The 23,789-nt window shown below is 33.6% G+C and overlaps 2 protein-coding genes across 6 annotated transcripts in view; both read right to left on the bottom strand.

Moving 5' to 3' along the window:
- LOC125673283 (multiple epidermal growth factor-like domains protein 6) overlaps positions 1 to 18,279 on the bottom strand; it is a 59,040-nt gene extending 40,761 nt beyond the window's left edge. For 2 of the 5 annotated variants that reach the window (XM_056158648.1, XM_056158650.1), the window contains exon 1: positions 8,724 to 8,810. The gene's annotated coding sequence lies outside the window, so the exon portion shown is untranslated. Of the gene's footprint in view, positions 1 to 8,178; positions 8,191 to 8,491; positions 8,563 to 8,723; positions 8,811 to 8,886; positions 8,968 to 9,339; positions 14,182 to 14,344; positions 14,428 to 16,136; positions 16,412 to 16,619; positions 16,698 to 18,148 lie in introns of those variants that run through there. The other 3 variants (XR_007369404.2, XR_007369401.2, XM_056158647.1) reach the window with 3 other exon arrangements.
- Positions 1,018 to 20,651, bottom strand: LOC130046587 (multiple epidermal growth factor-like domains protein 6). Its single transcript, XM_056158651.1, has 7 exons — positions 20,035 to 20,651; positions 19,139 to 19,938; positions 18,905 to 18,975; positions 18,441 to 18,578; positions 7,761 to 7,889; positions 6,287 to 6,370; positions 1,018 to 4,106 (listed from the first exon to the last, which is right to left on the bottom strand). The coding sequence occupies exons 2-7, from the start codon at positions 19,213 to 19,215 to the stop codon at positions 4,012 to 4,014; spliced, it is 594 nt and encodes a 197-aa protein (XP_056014626.1). The 5' UTR covers positions 19,216 to 19,938; positions 20,035 to 20,651; the 3' UTR covers positions 1,018 to 4,011.
- Between the last annotated feature and the right edge of the window lie 3,138 nt (positions 20,652 to 23,789).

Here is a 23,789-nt window from a genome sequence, read left to right as displayed (position 1 = left end):
TCTCAAAACTATCTCAAGAAAGCTGAAACATGACCTGTCGCCCATTGATATTTAAGTTCGTTTGCAAATACTATAAATTATAGGCTCAATTACCTTACCAGAATCGACAATCAAGCTTTCCATTCCAATTGAAGTTGATTTATCTTATAAATATTGATTATTTACATGTGTATTTGAAGAATTGTAAAACATAGCTATAAACAATAAATGTTAGTAGACTCAATGCATGCTTATAGAAGTCGTCTAAATTTATTTTTAGAAAAAGAAAATGATAAAATAATCATACCTTGAAATGTAAAATTCAATCGTTTGTGATTGGTCATGAGTTTTAAAATTTGAGATTTATTGATCTCCCTCATACCACACTTGATATAGGACTGGCAAATCAATAAAATATGATAAGCCAGCATAAATTCTCTTGGCCAATGACATTGCAGAAAACAATTAACGTTCGAGAAGACTAGTAAAATGGCAGGTAGAAGGAATTACATAGAAGACTGAAAAATAAACATGTGAAATATCAACATATTGGCATTATAAATTCTTAAATATCTTTCGAAATAAATAGAAAACATTATAGACATAAAATACATTTATATATGCAATAACTACGTAATTCAACTCTCAATGACACACACACGCGCGCGTGCGAGCACTGTTGCATATCTTAACTTACCGTTCATAGTTTTTCAACCGAGGCAGGACATAATGAAACCATAATTCATTGCTTCAAAATCTTCAAACATCATGGTGAATAATAAAGAACATTTGAATGATTCTCAATTATACGTACCGTTGGATTCCATACTGCCACCACGTTAGTGTATTTGTTGAAAAGGAATAAATGTTTTATCATTTTCACATTTGAATCAAAACTTAGAACAGAAAGCAAAACACGTTTTAAAAGGGGTTTGTTCGCATCAGTCTTTCGACCAATTATTATCATTGCACAGAATTCTTGCATTATAATACTTCACAATCTCTCTCTCTCTCTCTCTCTCTCTCTCTCTCTCTCTCTCTCTCTCTCTCTCTCTGGATCTCAAGGTTTAAATTCTAGAATTCAATCCAATATTATTTATTGTCTTGTAACGATCATTTAAAACATTTTCTTTTATAACATAACTCTTTAATTGCTCAAAGATATCTTAATTGTATAATTCTTTTTACTTTCAGAATTGGTTATTATGTTTACTCACCAATCGTATTCATTATGACCTACTACTATTTCATTTTTATAAAACATACGTACAAATAGGCTCTAAAACTTGTTTTTTTTTTAAAGGAATGTATCAAAACTGCTCTATACAATTTGGAAATGTAGGTATCCATATGTACATAATCATCATGTCCATATTCAAATAAGAAATGTCAAGGATTCTTCATCAGTGACGTTATGCAGTATGTGGCATGTTGTGTATACATCATGTATTACTATTTGCACTTTATTAATTTGACAACTCAACTGTACGAGAAACGGGATGATTTCAGCTTCTCCATCGTCAACTTCCCATATTTATATAGCGATATTCCATTATCACCTGGATATTATGTTTATATATCTCAACTGATTCTATATGCAAGAGCTTGTTCTGCGTATAGTCAGTTTTTAAATCGAAGTAAGCTACTGACAAACAAGTTGATGAACAGGGGTTTCAACAGTCTCGATTGAAGTTCGCAAATTCTCTGGTCGTTATAACGATCTAGTTCGTCAATACAACCTCGCATTGGGTCAAATGCTGTCTGACGTTTTTCATACCGATTGTTAAGCCGTTCTTGGCACACTGATTTTGACTGCGGATAACTCCGTATACCTGATCAGGATATAGGGCTCACGGCGGGTGTGACCGGTCAACAGGGGATGCTTACTCCTCCTAGGCACCCGATCCGACCTCTGGTGTGTCCAGGGGTCCGTGTTTGCCCAACTATCTATTTTGTATTGCTTGTAGGAGTTGTGATATTGATCACTGTTCGTTATCTTCACCTTGCATAGTTCTAGAAAGTCATGTTTATTTCATTGACACCTGTGACGTAGATTATTCTAGATTATCTTGCTATTTTTAGTATTAAGTAATGGTTGCATCACTGTCTTTTAAGATTGTACTAGAATATTCCTTCCTATTATATATACACTGAAATTCTTATGATAAAAAATGACTCTGATTAGACAATTTATATGCATTTTGGATTTCAAATCACTGGGAACTACGATTTTCGATTAGTATTCTTGCGTGTTTGGATTTATTGTTCACCTGCCGTAAGTTAGTGTTTTGTTATTGTTACAATTTCTTATCAATTATCAATTGTAATAAATATTATAAATTGTTTAATTGCCTTTTGTTAGTAAATTCTATTGCACTATATTAAGGGTTTTTTCTGACCCATAACAAAATACACAATGCAGCTAAGCAGAATCTGGCGTCAACCTGTACCATTATTGAATTACATTCCACTTGTTTGGCTTTCCGTTGAGGACGCGCATGTCAATTTTCAATGTAAGTGAATGGGTCTTATCCAAGGTCATCTTAGAAAAAATATTTTATTAACATGATAAGACCGCTCCCAGTACTTCAGTGTGGTTCTGAGTTGGAATCCCGCTCGTGCCATGGCCGCGTCAAAACTAACACGTAAACATCGACAATGATTATTCCTTCTCCGAACGTTCGACATTTAGAGTGATTGATTGATTGAATATTGTTTAACGTCCCTCCCAAGAATATTTCACTCATATGGAGACGTCACCACTGCCGGTGAAGGGCTGCAAAATTTAGGCCTATGCTCGGCGCTTATGGCCATTGAGCAGGGAGGGATCTTTATTGTGCCACACCTGCTATGACACGGGGTCTCGGTTTTTGCGGTCTCATTCGAACGACCGCCCCATTTAGTCGCCTTTTACGACAAGCAAATGGGTATTGAGTACCAATTCTAACCCCGATCCCCACGGGATTCGACATTTAGAAGTGAGAATCACGGGTTTTTCTGTGCCTTGGCCTCGTCTTTCGAATATGACCTTAACAAATGGAGATATCGTGTAGTGGTAGGGGTTGGCACGATAAAGAACGCTCACTGCTGCGGTCCTGAGCGCTAAGCATAGGTCTAGATTTGTGTTATTTCACCTACAACTGGTAACGTCTCAATATGAAAAATTGTCGAAGCGTTGTAAAAAAAAAAAAATCAATCAATTAACATCAGAATATAATAAAGATTAATTTTAAATAAGTCCAACATCGATTGTACTTGATGGTGTTGTAGTTCGTTTTCTAATAAATGATTTTAGTTTACTTACGTTGTTTGTATCTAAGTTTAAGATCATATTGTCTGACTTGTTGACTGGGCTTAATTGTATATCTCACTTTAGTTACGTCATGGTACGTACACTTAACAAATAAGTACCGATATCTGAAACAGTAATATTAATTCTAATTCAGAAAGCATGTGTTTACAAAGTCCATGTAGCGTTCGATATAATGATTTTCGTTTTCCAAAACATGGCACAAATGCATCATACATGTATATCGTGAATATATTTATGTACTTAAAATAATTCCCGTATTTGAATTTCCGTCCATAACTTCCTAAAGAATTTTTCCCTTCCAGTTTAAACATCCATTTGCATTTCATGTCCTTGTCTGTTCCATACTTTTGGTTTTTAACTGTACAAAACAATACGCAGTCCTATGTAGAAGATCAGAAATACACAACAGACAAATCCGAGTCCAATGATGGCATAATGCAAAGTTGCTGTGTTTCTCTTTACAGATGGGGGGGGGGGATTTTCTATTTTCTATTCTACTACAAGAGTTAATCTCTGCAGCTAGTGTATCTAAACGGAGAAAACTACTCACATTTATCATTGACCAAGTATAAAATGTTACATAATCGCTTTAAATCGCATTATACTAATTAATGATTGTAAACTAACTTGCTTACATAGAGGGAAATTATACCTTAATAAATCAATTTTTCTAAGTAAAAGGGACACACTGTTTACGGTTTCTTTTAATGATCTGTAATTTAGTATGATGCCTTACTAAAATTTTCATTCACTGCATTCAGTGGATAAGCTGTAGTTGTTTTCGCTAACGGACCTGCAACAGGTGATGATGAATCTAGGAAAAAGGAAGAATATTGGTATTAAGTGTTTATTGATAGAGTAGAAAACATATTCGTTAAACTCTAAAGCGATATAATGCGAACACTGCATTAACAAATGAAACAATTCAATATCATTTCTTGTCTTCTAACGATCAATTGAAAATTTGCCTTTTTTAACATATCTCTTTTGTTAATCAAAGCTACCTCAATTGTATACTTCATTTTACTTTTAGAATTGGTCATTTTGTTTATTTACCAATCGTATTCATAAATTACCACCTACTATTATTTCATCTTTATAAAACGTACGTACAGAAAGCCTCTAAAAACTTGTTTTTTAGGAATGTATCCAAACTGCTATATACCAGTTGGCAATGTGGGTATCCATACATACATAATCATCATGTTCATATTCAAATAAGAAATTTCAAGGATTCTTCATAAGTGACGTTATGCAGTATGTGACATGTTGTGTATATTACTATTTGCACTTCATTAATCTAGATAGTTATAGAAAGTCATGTTTATTTCATTGACACCTGTGACGTAGATTATTCTAGATTATCTTGCTATTTTTAGTATTACGTAATGATTGCATCGTTGTCTTTCAGGATTGTACTAGAAAATTCTTTCCTATTATATATACACTGAAATTCTTATGATAAAAATGGCTCTGATTAGACAATTTATATGCATTTTGGATTTTATTTCACTGGGAACTAGGATTTTCGATTAGTATTCTTGTGTGTTTGGATTTATTGTTCACCTGCCGTAAGGTAGTATTTTTCTATTGGTACAATTTCCTATCAATTATTAATTGTAAATAGATATTCTGCAATATATTAAGGGTTTGTTCTGACCCATAACAAAATACACAATGCAGCTCAATAGATTCTGGCGTCAACCTGTACCATTATTGAATTACATTCCACTTATTTGGCTTTCCGATGAGGACGCGCATGTCAATTTTCAATTAAAGTGAAGGGGTTTTATTTAAGGTCATCATAGAAAAAATATTTTATTAACATGATAAGTCGCGGTACTTCAGTGTGGTTCTGAGTTGGAATCCCGCTCGTCAAAACTAACACGTAAACATCGACAATGATTATTCCTTCTCCGAACGTTCGATATTTAGAAGTGAGAATCACGCGTCTTTCGGTGCCTTGTATTCGTCTTTCGAATATGACCTTAACAAACGGAGATATCGTGTAGTGGTAGGGGTTGGCACGAAAAAAAACCCTCACTGCTGCGGTCAAGAGCGCTAAGCATAGGTCTAGATTTGAGGTATTTCACCTACAACTGGTAACGTCTCAATGTGAAAAATTGTCGAAGCGTTGTAAAAAAAAGTCAATTAATTAACATCATAGAATATAATAAAGATTAATTTTGAATAAGTCTAACATCGATTGTACTTGATGGTGTTGTAGTTCGTTTTCTAATAAATGATTTTAGTTTACTTACGTTGTTTGTATTTAAGTTTAAGATCATATTGTCTGACTTGTTGACTGGGATTAAGTGTATATCTTACTACAGTTGCGTCATGTTACGTACACTTAACAAAATAGTACTGATATCTGAAACAGTAATATTAATTCTAATTCAGAAAGCATGTGTAAAGTCCATGTAGCATTAGATTTAATGATTTTCGTTTTCCGAAACATGGCAGAAATGCATCATACATGTATATCGTGAATATACGTATGTACGTGAAATAATTTCCGTATTTGAATTTCCGTCCATAAGTTCATAAAGAATTTTTTCCTTCCAGTTTAAACATCCATTTGCATTTCATGTCCTTGTCCGTTCCTTACTTTCGGTTTTTATCTGTACAAAACAATGCGCAGTCCTATGTAGAAGATCAGAAATACACAACAGACAAATCCGAGTCCAATGATGGCATATTGCAAAGTTGTTGTGTTTCTATTTACAGGGGGGACATTCTCTGTTCTAATGCAAGAGTTAATCTCTGCAGCTAGTGTATCTAAACGGAGAGAACACCTCACAGTTATGATTGACCCAGTCTCCAATGTTGCATAATCGCTTTAAATCCGCATAATACTAACTAATAATTGTAAACTAGCTTGCTTACTTACATAAAGGGAAATTATACCATAATAAATCAATTTTTCTAAGTTAAAGGGACACAATATTTGCGGATTCTTTTAATGGTCTGCAATTTAGTAGGATGCCTTACTAAAATTTTCATTCACTGTATTCAATGGATACATGTAAGCTGTAGTTGTGCTCGCTAACGGACCGGCAGCAGGTGATGACGAATCTAGAAAAATGAAGAATATTGGTATTAAGTGTATAATAATTGAGTAGAAACGATATTCGTTATACTGTAAAGATATACAATTCGAACACTGCATTAACAAATGAAACAACCCACATATACGTTATACATTATTACTTATCTTATATCAATTGCCGTTATTTTTTCATAAGGAAACTTACTCCCCCTCGGCTTTTAATATAAGTTAACCAAGGAGATATTTCATTTAATGTAACATCGACCACACCATATTCTCTCTCTCTCTCTCTCTCTCTCTCTCTCTCTCTCTCTCTCTCTCTCTCTCTCTCTCAGCTATCGCACACTACTTGTTACTTCATCCTAAGTATTTGAATTTGTTTTTGTCAATGCAGATTAAGAAACATTTTGGAAGGAATTACATTTGAAAAGTGTAACGATGCAACAATCAAAAATGTATAAATCTACATCATTTGTTTTTCCGTTTCATCTAACGTATTGTCAACATTTAAAACTCAAGAATTTTTGTTGTTATTGTAAATGTATGATAAGAGTAGTAAATTCTTCGAATTCAAATGTTGTTAATTCATTAATTTGATCAATTAATGTTTCAAACAGAACATAGAAGATATCGACGACTTTTTCTATGAGGATATGATTAAAATATGTCTTGTTTTTAGGTTCTAAAATAGTCACTGTTTGTTGCCAGTTCTAAAATAGTCAAGTTGTTTTTTATTGATGATTTCCTATGAGTATATGCCTGTCAGTAGGTCAATAATTATTTTTAACCTACTACATTTAAATGTTAGAAAACACAAGTGTGCATTGGTTTACTGTAATGATTGGTATGACCGGTCAACAAGGAATGCTTACTCCTCATAAGCACCTGATCCCACCCCTGGTATATCCAGGGGTCCGTGTTTGCCCAACCCTTAATTTTCTATTCCTTATAGGAGTTATGAGATTGATCACTTTTCATTATCTTCACTTTTTCATGTTGTACTTCTCATGGTGTGTGTATACAGGTATCAACAGGGATAGCTTGTTTAAACAAATAAATCAATTTACGGATTGTACGTAAGTGCCAAAAGGTCAAGTCATGTTCTAGTTCAACAACAATCACCATTGCTCATATTTCCTTTCATTTAAAATGTATGATTTGGAATCTCACTTCCTTAAACTACAGACAAATCCAGCTTCTCTTTGAATGAATCAGCACATGATATATGTACACGATTCTGTCTAGGGTGCCTCCATATAGGAAGCTCGCCAGAAAGGGATCTCCAGAAATATATCTTTAAAGTTTTGAATATAAAACCCTCTACATAATTGAATGAGTGCTAAAATTTTGAAATACATGTGGCAAAGCTATGGTCTCCATAGGCAACTAAGCAAAAATATTAGTGTTTATATTTACCTAATATACATCCCGTAATCGGGTTACATTTCTGTTCTTCACATTCACATTGCATTTGACAATCCTTTCCAAATCCTGGATATCGACATGTTAATTCACAATATCTACCATAAATTCCTGGATCACAGTCTATCAAAGCCAAGGAAAAAGGTACGTTTTACAGTAAAACCTTTCGCTATCTTTACTTATGATACGATAATACATGCATGTAAAAGTAAAAGACAACTGATATAGTACCTTATTTCTAGATATAATGAGGTGTTTCGATATTGCCTGATGATATGGATTTTACCTCCAAAGCTTCCTTTGCAGCCATATTGATGATGACACTCGTCTTCACTACAGTTGCACTTTGCGCCACAATGAATACCATAATGCGGAAAAGGACAAGACAAAGCACAGTTTTCTCCATAAAACCCGGACATACAGCCTGTATTAGATCAATTTAGCATCTATTTTAGAAAGAATATTTAAATCATACACAAGAGTTTTATACATAACTGTGGAAAGAGGTTCTGTCATTTTAACAGGAATGGTACTTCATCAACATGAATTATTCGGAAGTCATTTAAAACTATTCCTATACATTTTGGGTACCTGTTTCCTTTAATTCACTGCATGGATTTCAACGATAACACTATCGAAGAATTCATTGCATATATAATAACTACATGTACAATTATTTCTTATTTGTCTACACTTCACACATTTATCGACGAAACATTACTGACTTGTACAGTTGTGAACTGTCTGGTTCCAAACATATCCAGCAAAACCACTACAGCATGTAGGTCCTTTCAATCTACAACAAAATGTTGTTAAAATGTAATGTTTCACCCCATAATCAAACATATAAGTTATAGATAACAGAGTTTCTAGCAGCTCTTAACTGATTCAAATATGATTCCACTAAAAACATTGCAAAAATCAAAGCCATATTTTAAGATTAAATAAGAAACTTACATACCCTACACATACCAAAGCAGAGATACACGGGTGTAAATTAGACAATATCCAAAGCACATTCACAATATGGACAGTCATATCTATAAGTATTTTTCTATCTATTTCCCTGTACCGTTTCCAGTATGAAGACTAAATGTTTCCCGTTGATATATATGCATACCATTATATGTATATGCATTGGTTGTGTGCATACAAGTATAGATATCCTGTTTTCAGATTGCTGGTACCCAATTACCACTCTCTGAAATCAATATATCCTCATGTTCATAAAAATGTAATAAACCATGCAAGCATTGTTTTAGTGTATGTGTTATGTGTTTTGCCAATGAGTCAATCAAAGTACGGTTACCAGCTTGATTAAATGTTTATAATTCTGAATATACTCAATGACGATTTTATACTCTGCATCTCTTTTGTTAAAAAATGCTAATATTTAGTGAAACGATAACTCACATTCTTTTGGCTTGACTACATTTTTAATTTAATTTTGATATTAGTGCCTGTTTTGGTAAATAACATAAAAAAGCAATGTTCAACACAAATCTGATTTTTGCACAAGTACTCTAACACTAATACTAAAAACATTCTAGGAAATTTCACTGACAGTATCTACCTGGGTTTGGAGATTAGGTCTTCCATTGGTCTTTGGAAACACCCACAGGCATTACTTGTGTTGATTTATCAGTTGAACTGTATTGATATTTCTACAATGCAGAACTCATTCAAAAGCTTATAAATGACAAGAAATATCTTCCTGTGAGCTTCAACTATGGATAACCTTTTATCTATCAACAATGTGCATTTTCATTCATATGTTAAGTCGATATATCTCCGCGAATTGGAAAAGAAATACACCACAAAGTCTTCCATAACTGCTTCATATTTGTATGTTTTCTTATTTTTTTGTATGATAGTGTATCGAAGCATGACTATTTCCTCTATTTTCACCCGACCTGTTCTGAAATTGTCCTTTTTTCAAATTTTCAAATACCAATCGATTGTCAATAAATTGTTTTTATGTCACTCCAAATATATTAAAAAAGACAGAAAATATAAGTTGTATGTTAAATTATTTTTCCATTCTGAAGAATGCCCTACTAAGTGGTCCAGTTCTCTACTTCCAAACGAATGCAATGGTATTTTTCATGGTGTACAACACATATAAAGCGACTGTCACATATTACACTGAACGTTTTGACACACATGACATGCGGATAGCAATACGTGCACATGACAACATAAATTAACTTACTTACTCATTTCATAATTGCGACATCAAAGAAATCAAGTAAAGAGATAGGAAATAGAATAAACTTCATATATGAAACAGAAAATCATGTTAAATGTATATCTGATAGATATGTTTAAAAATGAAACTTTTTGCAATTCCATTCCTAGTACGGTAAAATTTTCAATGAAAAGTAGAGCAATACTTCCCGAGACATGGTCTTAACAGGTCACATTTTAGTGAATATGTTTTCTTCAAAATCTAAAATTCTACTAACTAACAATGCTATTCTAATCCTGATGTAGTGAAGATGAAGCATCACAATAAGGTTCCACTTGTTACAATATTTATTACGTGGAAGGTCCAGTATTCTCTGAAAACTATCTTAAGAAAGCTGAAACATGACCTTTCGCCCATTGATATTTAAGTTCGTTTGCAAATACTATAAATTATAGGCTCAATTACCTTACCAGAATCGACAATCAAGCTTTCCATTCCAATTGAAGTTGATTTATCTTATAAATACTGATTATTTACATGTGTATTTGAAGAATTGTAAAACGTAGCTATAAACAATAAATGTTAGTAGACTCAATGCATGCTTATAGAAGTCGTCTAAATTTATTTTTAGAAAAAGAAAATGATAAAATAATCATACCTTGAAATGTAAAATTAAATCGTTTGTGATTGGTCATGAGTTTTAAAATTTGAGATTTATTTAGCTCCCTCATACCACGCTTGATATAGGACTGGCAAATCAATAAAATCTGATAAGCCAGCATAAATTCTCTTGGCCAATGGTATTGCAGAAAACAATTAACGTTCGAGAAGACTAGTAAAATGGCAGGTAGAAGGAATTACATAGAAGACTGAAAAATGAACATGTGAAATATCAACATATTGGCATTATACATTGTTAAATATCTTCCGAAATAAATAGAAAGCATTATAGACATAAAATACATTTATATTTGCAATAACTACGTAATTCAACTCTCAATGACACACACACACGCGCGTGCGAGCACTGTTGCATATCTTAACTTACCGTTCATAGGTTTTCAGCCGAGGCAGGACATAATGACACCATAATTAATTGCTTCAAAATCTTCAAACATCATGGTGAATACTAAAGAACATTTGAATGATTCTCAATTATACGTACCATTGGATTCCATACTTCCACCACGTTAGTGTATTTGTTGAAAAGGAATAAATGTTTTATCATTTTCACATTTGAATCAAAACTTAGAACAGAAAGCAAAACACGTTTTAAAAGGGGTTTGTTCGCATCAGTCTTTCGACCAATTATTATTATTGCACAGAATCCTTGCATTATAATATTATAATACTTCACAATCTCTCTCTCTCTCTCTCTCTCTCTCTCTCTCTCTCTCTCTCTGGATGTCTCTGGTTCTCAAGGTTTAGATTCTAGAATTCAATCCAATATTTATTGTCTTGTAACGATAATTTAAAACATTTCCTTTTATAACATAACTCTTTAGTTACTCAAACATATCTTAATTGTATAATTCTTTTTACTTTCAGAATTGGTTATTATGTTTACTCACCAATCGTATTCATTATGACCTACTACTATTTCATCTTTATAAAACATACGTACAAATAGCCTCTAAAACTTATTTTTTTTAGGAATGTATCAAAACTGCTCTATACAATTTGGAAATGTAGGTATCCATATGTACATAATCATCATGTCCATATTCAAATAAGAAATTTCAAGGATTCTTCATCAGTGACGTTATGCAGTATGTGACATGTTGTGTATACATCATGTATTACTATTTGCACTTTATTAATATGACAACTCAACTGTATGACAAACGGGATGATTTCAGCTTCTCCATCGTCAACTTCCCATATTTATATAGCAATATTCCAGTATCACCTGCATATTATGTTTATATATCTCAACTGATTATATATGCAAGAACTTGTTCTGCGTATAGTCAGTTTTCAAATCGAGGTAAATTACTGACAAACAAGTTGATGGACAGGGGTTTCAACAGTCTCGATTGAAGTTCGCAAATTCTATGGTCGTTATAACGATCTAGTTCGTCAATACAACCTCGCATTGGGTCAAATGCTGTCTGACGTTTTTCATACCGATTGTTAAGCCGTTCTTGGCACACTGATTTTGACTGCGGATAATTCCGTTTACCTGATCAGGATATAGGGCTCACGGCGGGTGTGACCGGTCACCAGGGGATGCTTACTCCTCCTAGACACCCGATCCCACCTCTGGTGTGTCCAGGTGTCCGTGTTTGCCCAACTATCTATTTTGTATTACTTGTAGGAGTTGTGATATTGATCACTGTTCGTTATCTTCACCTTGCATAGTTCTAGAAAGTCATGTTTATTTCATTGACACCTGTGACGTAGATTATTCTAGATTATCTTGTTATTTTTAGTATTAAGTAATGGTTGCATCATTGTCTTTTAAGATTGTACTAGGATATTCCTTCCTATTATATATACACTGAAATTCTTATGATACAAATGGCTCTGATTAGACAATTTATATGCATTTTGGATTTTATTTCACTGGGAACTACGATTAGTATTCTTGCGTGTTTGGATTTATTGTTCACCTGCCCTAAGTTAGTATTTTGTTATTGTTACAATTTCTTATCAATTATCAATTGTAAATAAATATTATCAATTGTTTAATTGCCTTTTGTTAGTAAATTCTATTGCACTATATTAAGGGTTTTTCTGACTCATAACAGAATACACAATGCAGCTCAATAGAATCTGGCGTCAACCTGTACCATTATTGAATTACATTCCACCTATTTGGCTTTCCGATGGGGACGCGGATGTCAATTTTCGATGTAAGTGAATGGGTCTTATCCAAGGTCATCTTAGAAAAAATATTTTATTGACATGATAAGACCGGTCGCGGTACTTCAGTGTGGTTCTGAGTTGGAGTCCCGTTCATGCCATGGCCACGTCAAAACTAACACGTAAACATCGACAATGATTATTCCTTCTCCGAACGTTCGACATTTAGAGTGATTGATTGATTGAATATTGTTTAACGTCCCTCTCAAGAATATTTCACTCATATGGAGACGTCACCACTGCCGGTGAAGGGCTGCAAAATTTAGGCCTATGCTCGGCGCTTATGGCCACTGAGCAGGGCGGAATCTTTATCGTGCCACACCTGCTGTGACACGGGACCTCGGTTTTTGCGGTCTCATTCGAAGGTCCGCCCCATTTAGTCGCCTCTTACGACAAGCAAAGGGGTACTGAGTACCTATTGTAACCCGGATCCCCACGGGATTCGACATTTAGAAGTGAGAATCATGGATTTTTCTGTGCCTTGGCCTCGTCTTTCGAATATGACCTTAACAAACGGAGATATCGTGTAGTGGTAAGGGGTTGGCACGATAAAGAATGCTCACTGGTGCGGTCCTGAGCGCTAAGCATAGGTCTATATTTGTTGTATTTCATCTACAACTGGTAACGTCTCAATATGAGTGAAAAATTGTCGAAGCGTTGTAAAAAAAATCAATCAATTAACATCATAGAATATAATAAAGATTAATTTTAAATAAGTCTAACATCGATTGTACTTGATGGTGTTGGAGTTCGTTTTCTAATATATGATTTTAGTTTACTTACGTTGTTTGTATTTAAGTTTAAGATCATATTATCTGACTTGTTGAGTGGGCTTAATTGGATATCTCACTTCAGTTGCGTCATGGTACGTACACTTAACAAATAAGTACTGATATGAAAAACAGTAATATTAATTCTAATTCAGAAAACATGTGTTTACAAAGTCCATGTAGCGTTCGATATAATGATTTTCGTTTTCCGAAACATGGCAGAAATGCATCCTACATGTATATCGTGAATATATTTATGTACTTAAAATAATCTCCGTATTTGAATTTCCGTCCATAAATTCCTAAAGAATTTTCCCCTTCCAGTTTAAACAGGCATTTGCCTTTCATGTCCTTGTCTGTTCCATACTTTTGGATTTTATCTGTACAAAACAATACGCAGTCCTATGTAGAAGATCAGAAATACACAACAGACAAATCTGAGTCCAATGATGGCATAATGCAAAGTTGCTGTGTTTCTCTTTACAGAGGGGGGGAGGGGGCATTTTCTATTTTCTATTCTACTACAAGAGTTAATCTCTGCAGCTAGTGTATCTAAACGGAGAAAACTACTCACAGTTATCATTGACCAAATCTAAAATGTTACATAATCGCTTTAAATCGCATTATACTAATTACTGACTGTAAACTAACTTGCTTACATAGAGGGAAATTATACCTTAATAAATCAATTTTTCTAAGTAAAAGGGACACACTGTTTACGGTTTCTTTTAATGATCTGTAATTTAGTATGATACCTTACTAAAATTTTCATTCACTGCATTCAGTGGATAAGCTGTAGTTGTTTTCGCTAACGGACCTGCAGCAGGTGATGACGAATCTAGGAAAAAGGAAGAATATTGGTATTAAGTGTTTATTGATAGAGCAGAAAACATGTTCGTTAAACTCTAAAGCGATATAATGCGAACACTGCATTAACAAATGAAACAATTCAATATAATTTCTTGTCTTGTAACGATCAATTGAAAATTTGCCTTTTTTAACATATCTCTTTAGTTAATCAAAGCTACCTCAATTGTATACTTCATTTTACTTTTAGAATTGGTTATTATGTTTATTTACCAATCGTATTTATAAATTATCACCTACTATTATTTCATCTTTATAAAACGTACGTAGAGAAAGCCTCTAAAAACTTGTTTTTTAGGAATGTATACAAACTGCTATATACCATTTGGAAATGTGGGTATCCATACGTACATAAACATCATGTACATATTCAAATAAGAAATTTCAAGCATTCGTCAGTAACGTTATGCAGTATGTGACATGTTGTGTATATTACTATTTGCACTTTATTAATCTAGATAGTTATAGAAAGTCATGTTTATTTCATTGACACCTGTGACGTAGAATAATCTACATTATCTTGCTATTTTTAGTATTACGTAATGATTGCATCATTGTCTTTCAGGATTGTACTAGAAAATTCTTTCCTATTATATTTACACTGAAATTCTTATGATAAAAATGTCTCTGATTAGACAATTTATATACATTTTGGATTTTATTTCACTGGGAACTACGATTTTCGATTAGTATTCTTGCGTGTTTGGATTTATTGTTCACCTGCCGTAAGTTAGTATTTTTCTATTGGTACAATTTCCTATCAATTGTTAATTGTAAATAGATATTCTACAATATATTAAGGGTTTGTTCTGACCCATAACAAAATACACAATGCAGCTCAATAGATTTTGGCGTCAACCTGTACCATTATTGAATTACATTCCACTTATTTGGCTTTCCGATGAGGACGCGCATGTCAATTTTCAATTCAAGTGAAGGGGTCTTATCCAAGGTCATCTTAGAAAAAATATGTTATTAACATGATAAGACCGGTCGCGGTACTTCAGTGTGGTTCTGAGTTCTAGCTCCACTCGTGCCATGGCCACGTCAAAACTAACACGTAAACATCAACATTGATTATTCCTTCTCCGAACGTTCGATATTTAGAAGTGAGAATCACGGGTCTTTCGGTGCCTTGGATTCGTCTTTCGAATATGACCTTAACAAACGGAGATATCGTGTAGTGGTAGGGGTTGGCACGATAAAGAACCCTCACTGCTGCGGTCAAGAGCGCTAAGCATAGGTCTATATTTGTGGTATTTCACCTACAATTGGTAACGTCTCAATGTGAAAAATTGTCGAAGCGTTGTAAAAAAAAAAGTCAATTAATAAACATCATAGAATATAATAAAGATTAATTTTAAATAAGTCTAACATCGATTGTACTTGATGGTGTTGGAGTTCGTTTTCTAATAAATGATTTTAGATTACTTACGTTGTTTGTATTTAAGTTTAAGATCATATTATCTGACTTGTTGACTGGGCTTAAGTGTATATCTTACTACAGTTGCGTCATGTTATGTACACTTAATAAAATAGTACTGATATCTGAAACAGTAATATTAATTCTAATTCAGAAAGCATGTGTAAAGTCCATGTAGCGTTGGACTTAATGAATTTCGTTTTCCGAAACATGGCAGAAATGCATCATACATGTACATCGTGAATATACGTATGTACTTGAAATAATTTCCGTATTTGAATTTCCGTCCATAAGTTCATAAAGAATTTTTCCCTTCCAGTTTAAACATCCATTTGCATTTCATGTGCTTGTCTGTTCCATACTTTCGGTTTGTATCTGTACAAAACAATACGCAGTCCTATGTAGAAGATCAGAAATACACAACAGACACATCCGAGTCCAATGATGGCGTATTGCAATGTTGCTGTGTTTCTCTTTATAGGGGGGTCATTCTCTGTTCTAATGCAAGATTTAATCTCTGCAGTTAGTGTATCTAAACGGAGAAAACAACTCACAGTTATGATTGACCCAGTCTCCAATGTTGCATAATCGCTTTAAATCCGTATAATACTAATTAATGATTGTAAACTAACTTGCTTACATAAAGGAAAATTATACCTTAATAAATCAATTTTCTAAGTTAAAGGGACACAATGTTTACGGTTTCTTGTAATGATCTGGAATTTAGTATGATGTCTTACTAAAATTTTCATTCACTTCATTCAGTGGATAATCTGTAGTTGTTTTCGCTAACGGACCTGCAGCAGGTGATGACGAATCTAGACAAAAGGAAGAATATTGGTATCAAGTGTATAGTACCTGTAATTGAGTAGTAAACATATTCGTTAAACTCTCAAGCGATATAATTCGAACACTGCATTAACAAACGAAACAACCCACACATACGTTATACATTAGTACTTATCTTATACCGATTGACGGTATTTTTTCATAAGGAAACTTACTCCCGTTCGGGTTTTAATATAAGTTAACCAAGGATATATTTCATTCAACGTAACATTGACTATCACATATTACGTCTCTCTCTCTCTCTCTCTCTCTCTCTCTCTCTCTCTCTCTCTCTCTCTCTCTCTCTCTCTCTCTCTCAGCTATCGTACATTACTTGTTACTTCATCCTATGTATTTGAATTTTTTTTTTCTCAATGCAGATTTAGAAACATTTTGGAAGGAATTACATTTGAAAAGAGAAAGGGTGCAACAATCTAAAATGTATAAATCCATGTCATTTGTTTTTTCATTTCATCTAACGTATTGTTAACATTTTTAATGTCATTTGCTGTTGTAGATTTATGATCAGAGTAGTAAATTCTTGGAATTCAAATGTTGTGAATTCATTTATTTTAATTAATAAATGTTCCAAACAGATCACAGAAGATATCAATTATCACGATTTTCTATGAGGATATGATTAAAATATGTCTTGTGTTTAAGTCATACTAGCGTGTGTGCAAGTTTTAAAATAGTCACGTTGTTAGATTAGAATTCAAATTCTGAATTTTTGATTGTTGATTTTCTTGTAGTATATATGTGTCAATAGGTCAATATTTATTTTTAACCTGCTACATTTCATTGTTAGAAAACAAGTGTGCATTGGTTTACTGTAATGATTGGTGTGACCGGTCAACAAGGGATGCAAGGGATGCTTACTTCTCCTAAGCTCCTGATCCCTCCCCGGGTATATCCAGGGGTCCGTGTTTGCCCAACCCTTAAGTTTGTATTCCTTATAGGAGTTATGAGATTGATCACTGTTCATTATCTTCACTTTTTATGTAGTACTTCTCATGGTGTGTTTATACAGGTATCAACAGGCATAACTAGTTTAAACAAATAAATCAATTTACGAATTGTACGTAAGTGTCAAAAGGTCAAGTCATGTTCTAGTTCAACAACAATCGCCATTGCTCACATTTCCTTTCAGGTATATGTATGATTTGGAATCTCACTTCCTTAAAGTACAGACAAAATCCAGCCTCGTTCTTTGATTGAATCAGCATATGATACATGTGCATGATTCTGTCTAGTAAGGCTGCCTCCATATAGGAAGCTCATCAGAAACAGTTCTCCATAAATCTATGTTTAGACTTTTGAATATAAAACCCTTTACATACTTGAATGAGTGCTGAAATTTTGAAATACATATATTTACCAATAATATACTCTGTACGTTCTACATAGGCACCTAAGCAAAAATATTGGTGTTTCTATTTACCTAATATGCATCCCTTAATCGGGTTACAGTTCTGTTCTTCACATTCACATTTCATTTGACACTGCTTTCCAAATCCTGGATATTGACATGTTAATTCACAATATCTACCATAAACCCCCGGATCTCAGTCTATCAAAACCAAGGAAAGACGTAAGATTTACAGTAAAACCTTGCGCTATCTTTACTTATGATACGATAATACATGCATGTAAAAGTAAAAGACAACTGATATAGTACCTTATTTCTAGATATAGTGAGGTGCTTAGATATTGCCTGATGATATGGATTTTACCTCCAAAACTTCTTTTGCAGCCATATTGATGGTGACACTCGTCTTCACTACAGTTGCACTTTGAGCCACAACGAATGCCATAATACGGAAAAGGGCAAGACGAAGCACAGTTTTCTCCATGAAAACCGGACATACATCCTGTATAAGATCAATTTAGCATATATTCTAAAATGAATGTTTAAATCATACAGAAGAGTTTTATACATAACTGTGGAAATAAGTTATGCCATTTTAACAGAAATGGTATTTAATTAACATGAATTATTCGGAAATCAATTAAAATATTCCTATACGTTTTGGGTACCTGTTTCCCGTAATTCGCTGCAAGAATTTCAACGATAAAACTATCGAAGAATTCATTGTACATACCATAACTACATGTAGAATTGTTTCTTGTTTTTCTTAGATTTCAAATACATGCATCTTTCAGCAGTTCACATATTTATCGATGAAACATTACTGACTTGTACAGTTGTGAACTGTCTCGTTCCAAACATGTCCAGTAAAACCACTACAACATATAAGTCCTTTCAATCTACAATAAAATGTTGTTAAAATACAATATTCCATCCCATTATCACCAAATAAGTGATATATGATAAAGTTTCTAGAGGCTCGTAACTGATTCAAATATATTTCCACTAAAACATTGCATAAACTGAAACCATACATTAAGATTTCAAAAGAATCTTACATACCCTTTGCATACCAGAGCAGAGACACACGGGTATGAATAAGACAGTAACCAAAGCACATTCACAATATGGACATTCATATCTAAATATTTACATTTGCCAATGCACTTCCTTATATGACAGTACTAATGAAATTGATGTTCAATTTCGTGTGACATGAATTTGGTCATGTGATCAGTTTGTTCTTGCGTATGAATACAATCACCGCTTCAAAAAACAGTTCCTGTATTTACACCTGGCTTCTTGCTTATGCAATGCAGTGGGGGATTTAGACCACCCCCCTCTCGCCACAAATTAAAATAATAGAAATAGTGTGAATAAATTTCCAGATTAGTAAAATTCCAGATTGGCACCCAAAATGGCTAAGCATTTTGGCTAATACTTGACTTCCACACACACCCTTTCGTAAACCCTGGATCCGCCACTGCAATGACATCATAACAGAAATAAACACAGCAGGATATTTATACAGTTTATTTTGTAAAAAACAAGAATTTCATCAATTTATAAAAGAGAAACATTAAACATATATCGTTCTGTTGTTTCATTTTATACAGTTTTAAATACCGTCTGCAACTTCTGCATGGCGAATTTATAAAATCAAGTTCTATGATATTGGAAGCGAAAACATGTAGGCAGAGTTAGACGCCTACATGTATTTACTTCATGATAAGTTAACCTGTTGTTTCCTGGCAACTTCCATCACGGCTATGACTCGGCATGATTATAAGCGAGGCTGGTTTCGAGATTCGAAAAATTTACATGTTCATGTCAGGGTACCGGTGCGAGTCTTCATTAAAATCCTACAACAGAAATCCCTCAAGTGAACAAAAACTCCGTCAGTTCATTTTTATTTATTTTTTTACACACACTGAAGGTAAATAAAAGACGCAACTTACCTGCACTTGGTCTAAATCTATCCTACTGTCTTGAATCGTCTCCTGCATGGCTACAACCGCGAGTCCTAACGATGAACGTTGTTTCTTGCCAAAAACCTGACTAAGAGCTTAACGTTAACTTGACCCATCATATCCACCATCAATTCTCTCAGATCATTTGAGTTTCTGTCGAAATATGTGATCAACAATTGCGTTTTCAACTTACTAAGCTACACCGACGCCAGTTTCTCCTTCGTTGATCGCGACCAAATCACACCACTGGTGTAGTTTACTCCGCTGTTCTTGTCATTTCAGTTAACTTTACGCTCTAAATTATCTTTATTTTTACACGTTTCATCTTTTTTTTTAACATTTTCAATTAAAAATCTATATCTTAGATTCTATTTGATATTGTTTCTAATTTCTTATTCGATAAAACTCTTACGAACTATATTTTGTGTTCTACGATCGTTATTTTGGTCATCTGCTATATAATCATGGAAGCTCGGTAGGAACACAAATCAAAATAGAAAATATAAATATAAGAAATAAAATATCATTTTTGAATGTAATTGGGATATGACATGAAGTTGGTACGTGATCAAATCCACTAAAACGCCCTTCGGGCGTTATAGGATTTGATCACGTGACCAACTTCATGTCATATCCCAACAACATTCAAAAATGATATCTTATTTCTTAAAAACATAGTTGTATCTCTTTCCCTGTACCGTTTCCAGTACGATGATTGAATATTATACGCATACCATTACATGTATATGCATTAGGTTTGAGCATATAAATATAGATATCCTGTTTTAGATTGCTAGTAACCAACGATCAATCTCTGAAATTAATTAATCTTCATGTTCACAAAAATGTAATCAAACATGCAAGGAGTTTACTCCATGTGATGTATGTGTTGTCAATCAGTCTATCAATGTATGATTACCAGCATTATTGAAGATTTATGAATCGGAATATCATCAAGGACGATTTGATACCTGTAGTATGTGTCTCTTGCGTTGAACATATGTTAATATTTAGTGAAAAAATAACTCACATTTTTACACTTAACCACATTTTTAGTCTAAGTTTGATATTGCTGTCTGTTTGGTAAATAGCATTAAATCAAAAATGCTCAACACTACTCTAATTTCACGCACAAGTACTCTGACGATAATTACTAAAACGATGCCAGGTTTATTTTACATACAATATCTACATGGGCTTTGGAGATTAAGTCTTCCCTTGGTCTGTAGATATACCCATAGGCATGAATGGCGCTGCTTTATCGGCTGAACTCTTTTGATTTTTTACGAGGCAGAAATCATTCAAATGCTTATTAATGAGAAAAAATATCTTACTCTCACCTTCAACTATGGATAAAGTTTTAGCTATTAACAATGTTCATTTTCAGTCTATGTTGATTCAATATATCTCCGTGAATTGGAAATAGATGGCACTGCATAGTCTTCCATAACTGCTTCATATTAGTATGTTTCATTGAACAGGGATGTTAAAGACAAACTGACAATTCAACTTTATGACAAACGTGATGACTTCAGCTTTTCATCGTAAACTGCTTATATTTTTGTAGCAATGTTCCACTATCACCTATATATCGTGTTTATGTCTCTCAGGTTGTTCGATACCCTAGAACATGTTCTGCATTGATCAAATGTGAAACTACGGCAAGCTACTGACAAATAGGTTGTTGTTACAGGGGTTTCAACTGCTTTGCAGATTCTATTGCCGTTACATTGTTCTTTTTAAAGAACAGGAAAGCTCTTTCATTTTTCTAAACCCACAGATGGTGGAAAGCCCTGAATTTTTTATTTTTTTTAATTTTTTTTGCTTGCATCATTTTAGTGATTTACCTTTTAGTTAGTTGAAATGAATGGCAATTACCAAAACTGTATATTGGACATTATTACAGAGATTTTTTTTCAACTTGTATTATTACATTCATTTGTGCTGATATAACAGATGACATGTAATGATTTTTAGATTAAAGACTAGATGTCCTTCTACTTTGTATATACAGAATGTGCAAATATCAATTGATATCGTTTGTTGAAGGTCACAGCAAGATATTTTGATATCAATTGATATCTTCGCAGTTTTTGGTGATCAGGTCTTCCAACAGTCTGTTGAAATTTCCATGGGCACGAATTGTACTCCTTTGTTAGATGACCTGTTTTATATTCCTTTGAGGCAGAATTTATTTAAAAGCTTCTACATGAGAAGAAAAAATATCTAGTTGTCACCTCCAACTCGACATTTAGATATATCGACGTTTTACATGTGTCCACGAGTATTAACGATAATCATTATCATGCATATGTCGAGTTATAAAAAATTATACTAATCAATATTGTGTTTATCAACGTCATATATATTTTATATTTCAACATGGTTAACAGTTTTATGACATATTTTCAATCCATTTCTATTATTTCCTTACGGAAAACATATCATCTACATGTAGTTGTGCGAAAATGAAGGATAATGAACTTGTCTTGTCGTTTCTCCTTTTTGCCACTACAGTCCTACAGTGTCTTTCAGTACTTTGGTTTATATCTCGTAAACAAGGAAAGAAAGAAAGGATATTCAAGGCATTGCTAACATTTATGATTAGGCAAAAAAAGTCAGAGTGTCGAATCATGAGCTAGGGGGTATTAAAGTAATAGGTAACCTAGTCTCTCCGGACCTCTACCATTCACTGCATACCGAAGTGTTCTTTAAGTATCACTTGAGGTTGGAATTGAATTATAGTCAATGCGATTTTGAATAAGACGTCTTTAATGTCCAAGTCATGAACTGAATATTGACTGATCACGGAAATTTCTGGATGCTAATGTTAGAACATATTATTTTTGATATAGTTGTAATATTTCAAACGCTATCAAGATTTGTGACAGCAGTAAAATAAGTAGCGATACAAAGAAAAGAAAGAAAAAATATAGCAAATTAAATAACCCGTACATGTACTTTCGTTTTGATATAAATTATATATAGTAATGGTGATTTCCAGTGTTATTCATACTGACACCAAACGCAGAGAAGAAATGTGACAGATATGGAAGTCTCTTGAACCCCTCCCTCTTCTGAAGCATATGGTAGATTGTATTTCAGATCGTCCTTAAATCCCTCCCTCTTCTGAAGCAGGGGACATCCAATAAATCTTGAAATGACTGCGGGAGTACTCCGTGTCCTTCCTACATGTGTACTACATGTACTGTATCTATATAAACTAGTATATGACTAGGTCTAACTGACTTTCATAACACATACAGAAGTGTGTAATGTCTAGTGTGTGTGTGTGTGTAAAATATAAAGGTGAAATGCGCTTCAATACAGTATAAAAACTAAAATAATGGGCCTAATCGTGAAAGTGTTCCATTTCTACACAATACAGCTGAAAATATAATTAAAATGCAATTCAGATTCAGGGCCTAGTTACCTACATGTATATGTAGAATTTTGTGACTAAAAGAAAAGAAAAAATTAGCAGATCAATTTACAGCGAATGTATAAGATTTGTTATTATAACAAATCAATCACCGGTATGTGTGGTTATCTGTTTATTTTATTATTCATCAAGTATAGCTAGAGTAACCCATAAAACTAACTTGAAAAGCATCAAAATCCTGAAGTCTCCAGACCTCATCCTGGATCCTCCATAGCAATGTCATCGTCGGAACCCACGTGTTTTCTCACGTTAAAAACAAGTAGTTTCCGATGATACTGCGATGTTTTTCCGCAAGAAATTG

This window comes from Ostrea edulis, chromosome 3 (genome assembly GCF_947568905.1).
Source record: "Ostrea edulis chromosome 3, xbOstEdul1.1, whole genome shotgun sequence".
In the NCBI taxonomy this organism is placed as follows: domain Eukaryota; kingdom Metazoa; phylum Mollusca; class Bivalvia; order Ostreida; family Ostreidae; genus Ostrea; species Ostrea edulis.
Note: the sequence above shows the minus strand (reverse complement) of the source record. Positions and strands in the feature narration are given on the sequence as shown.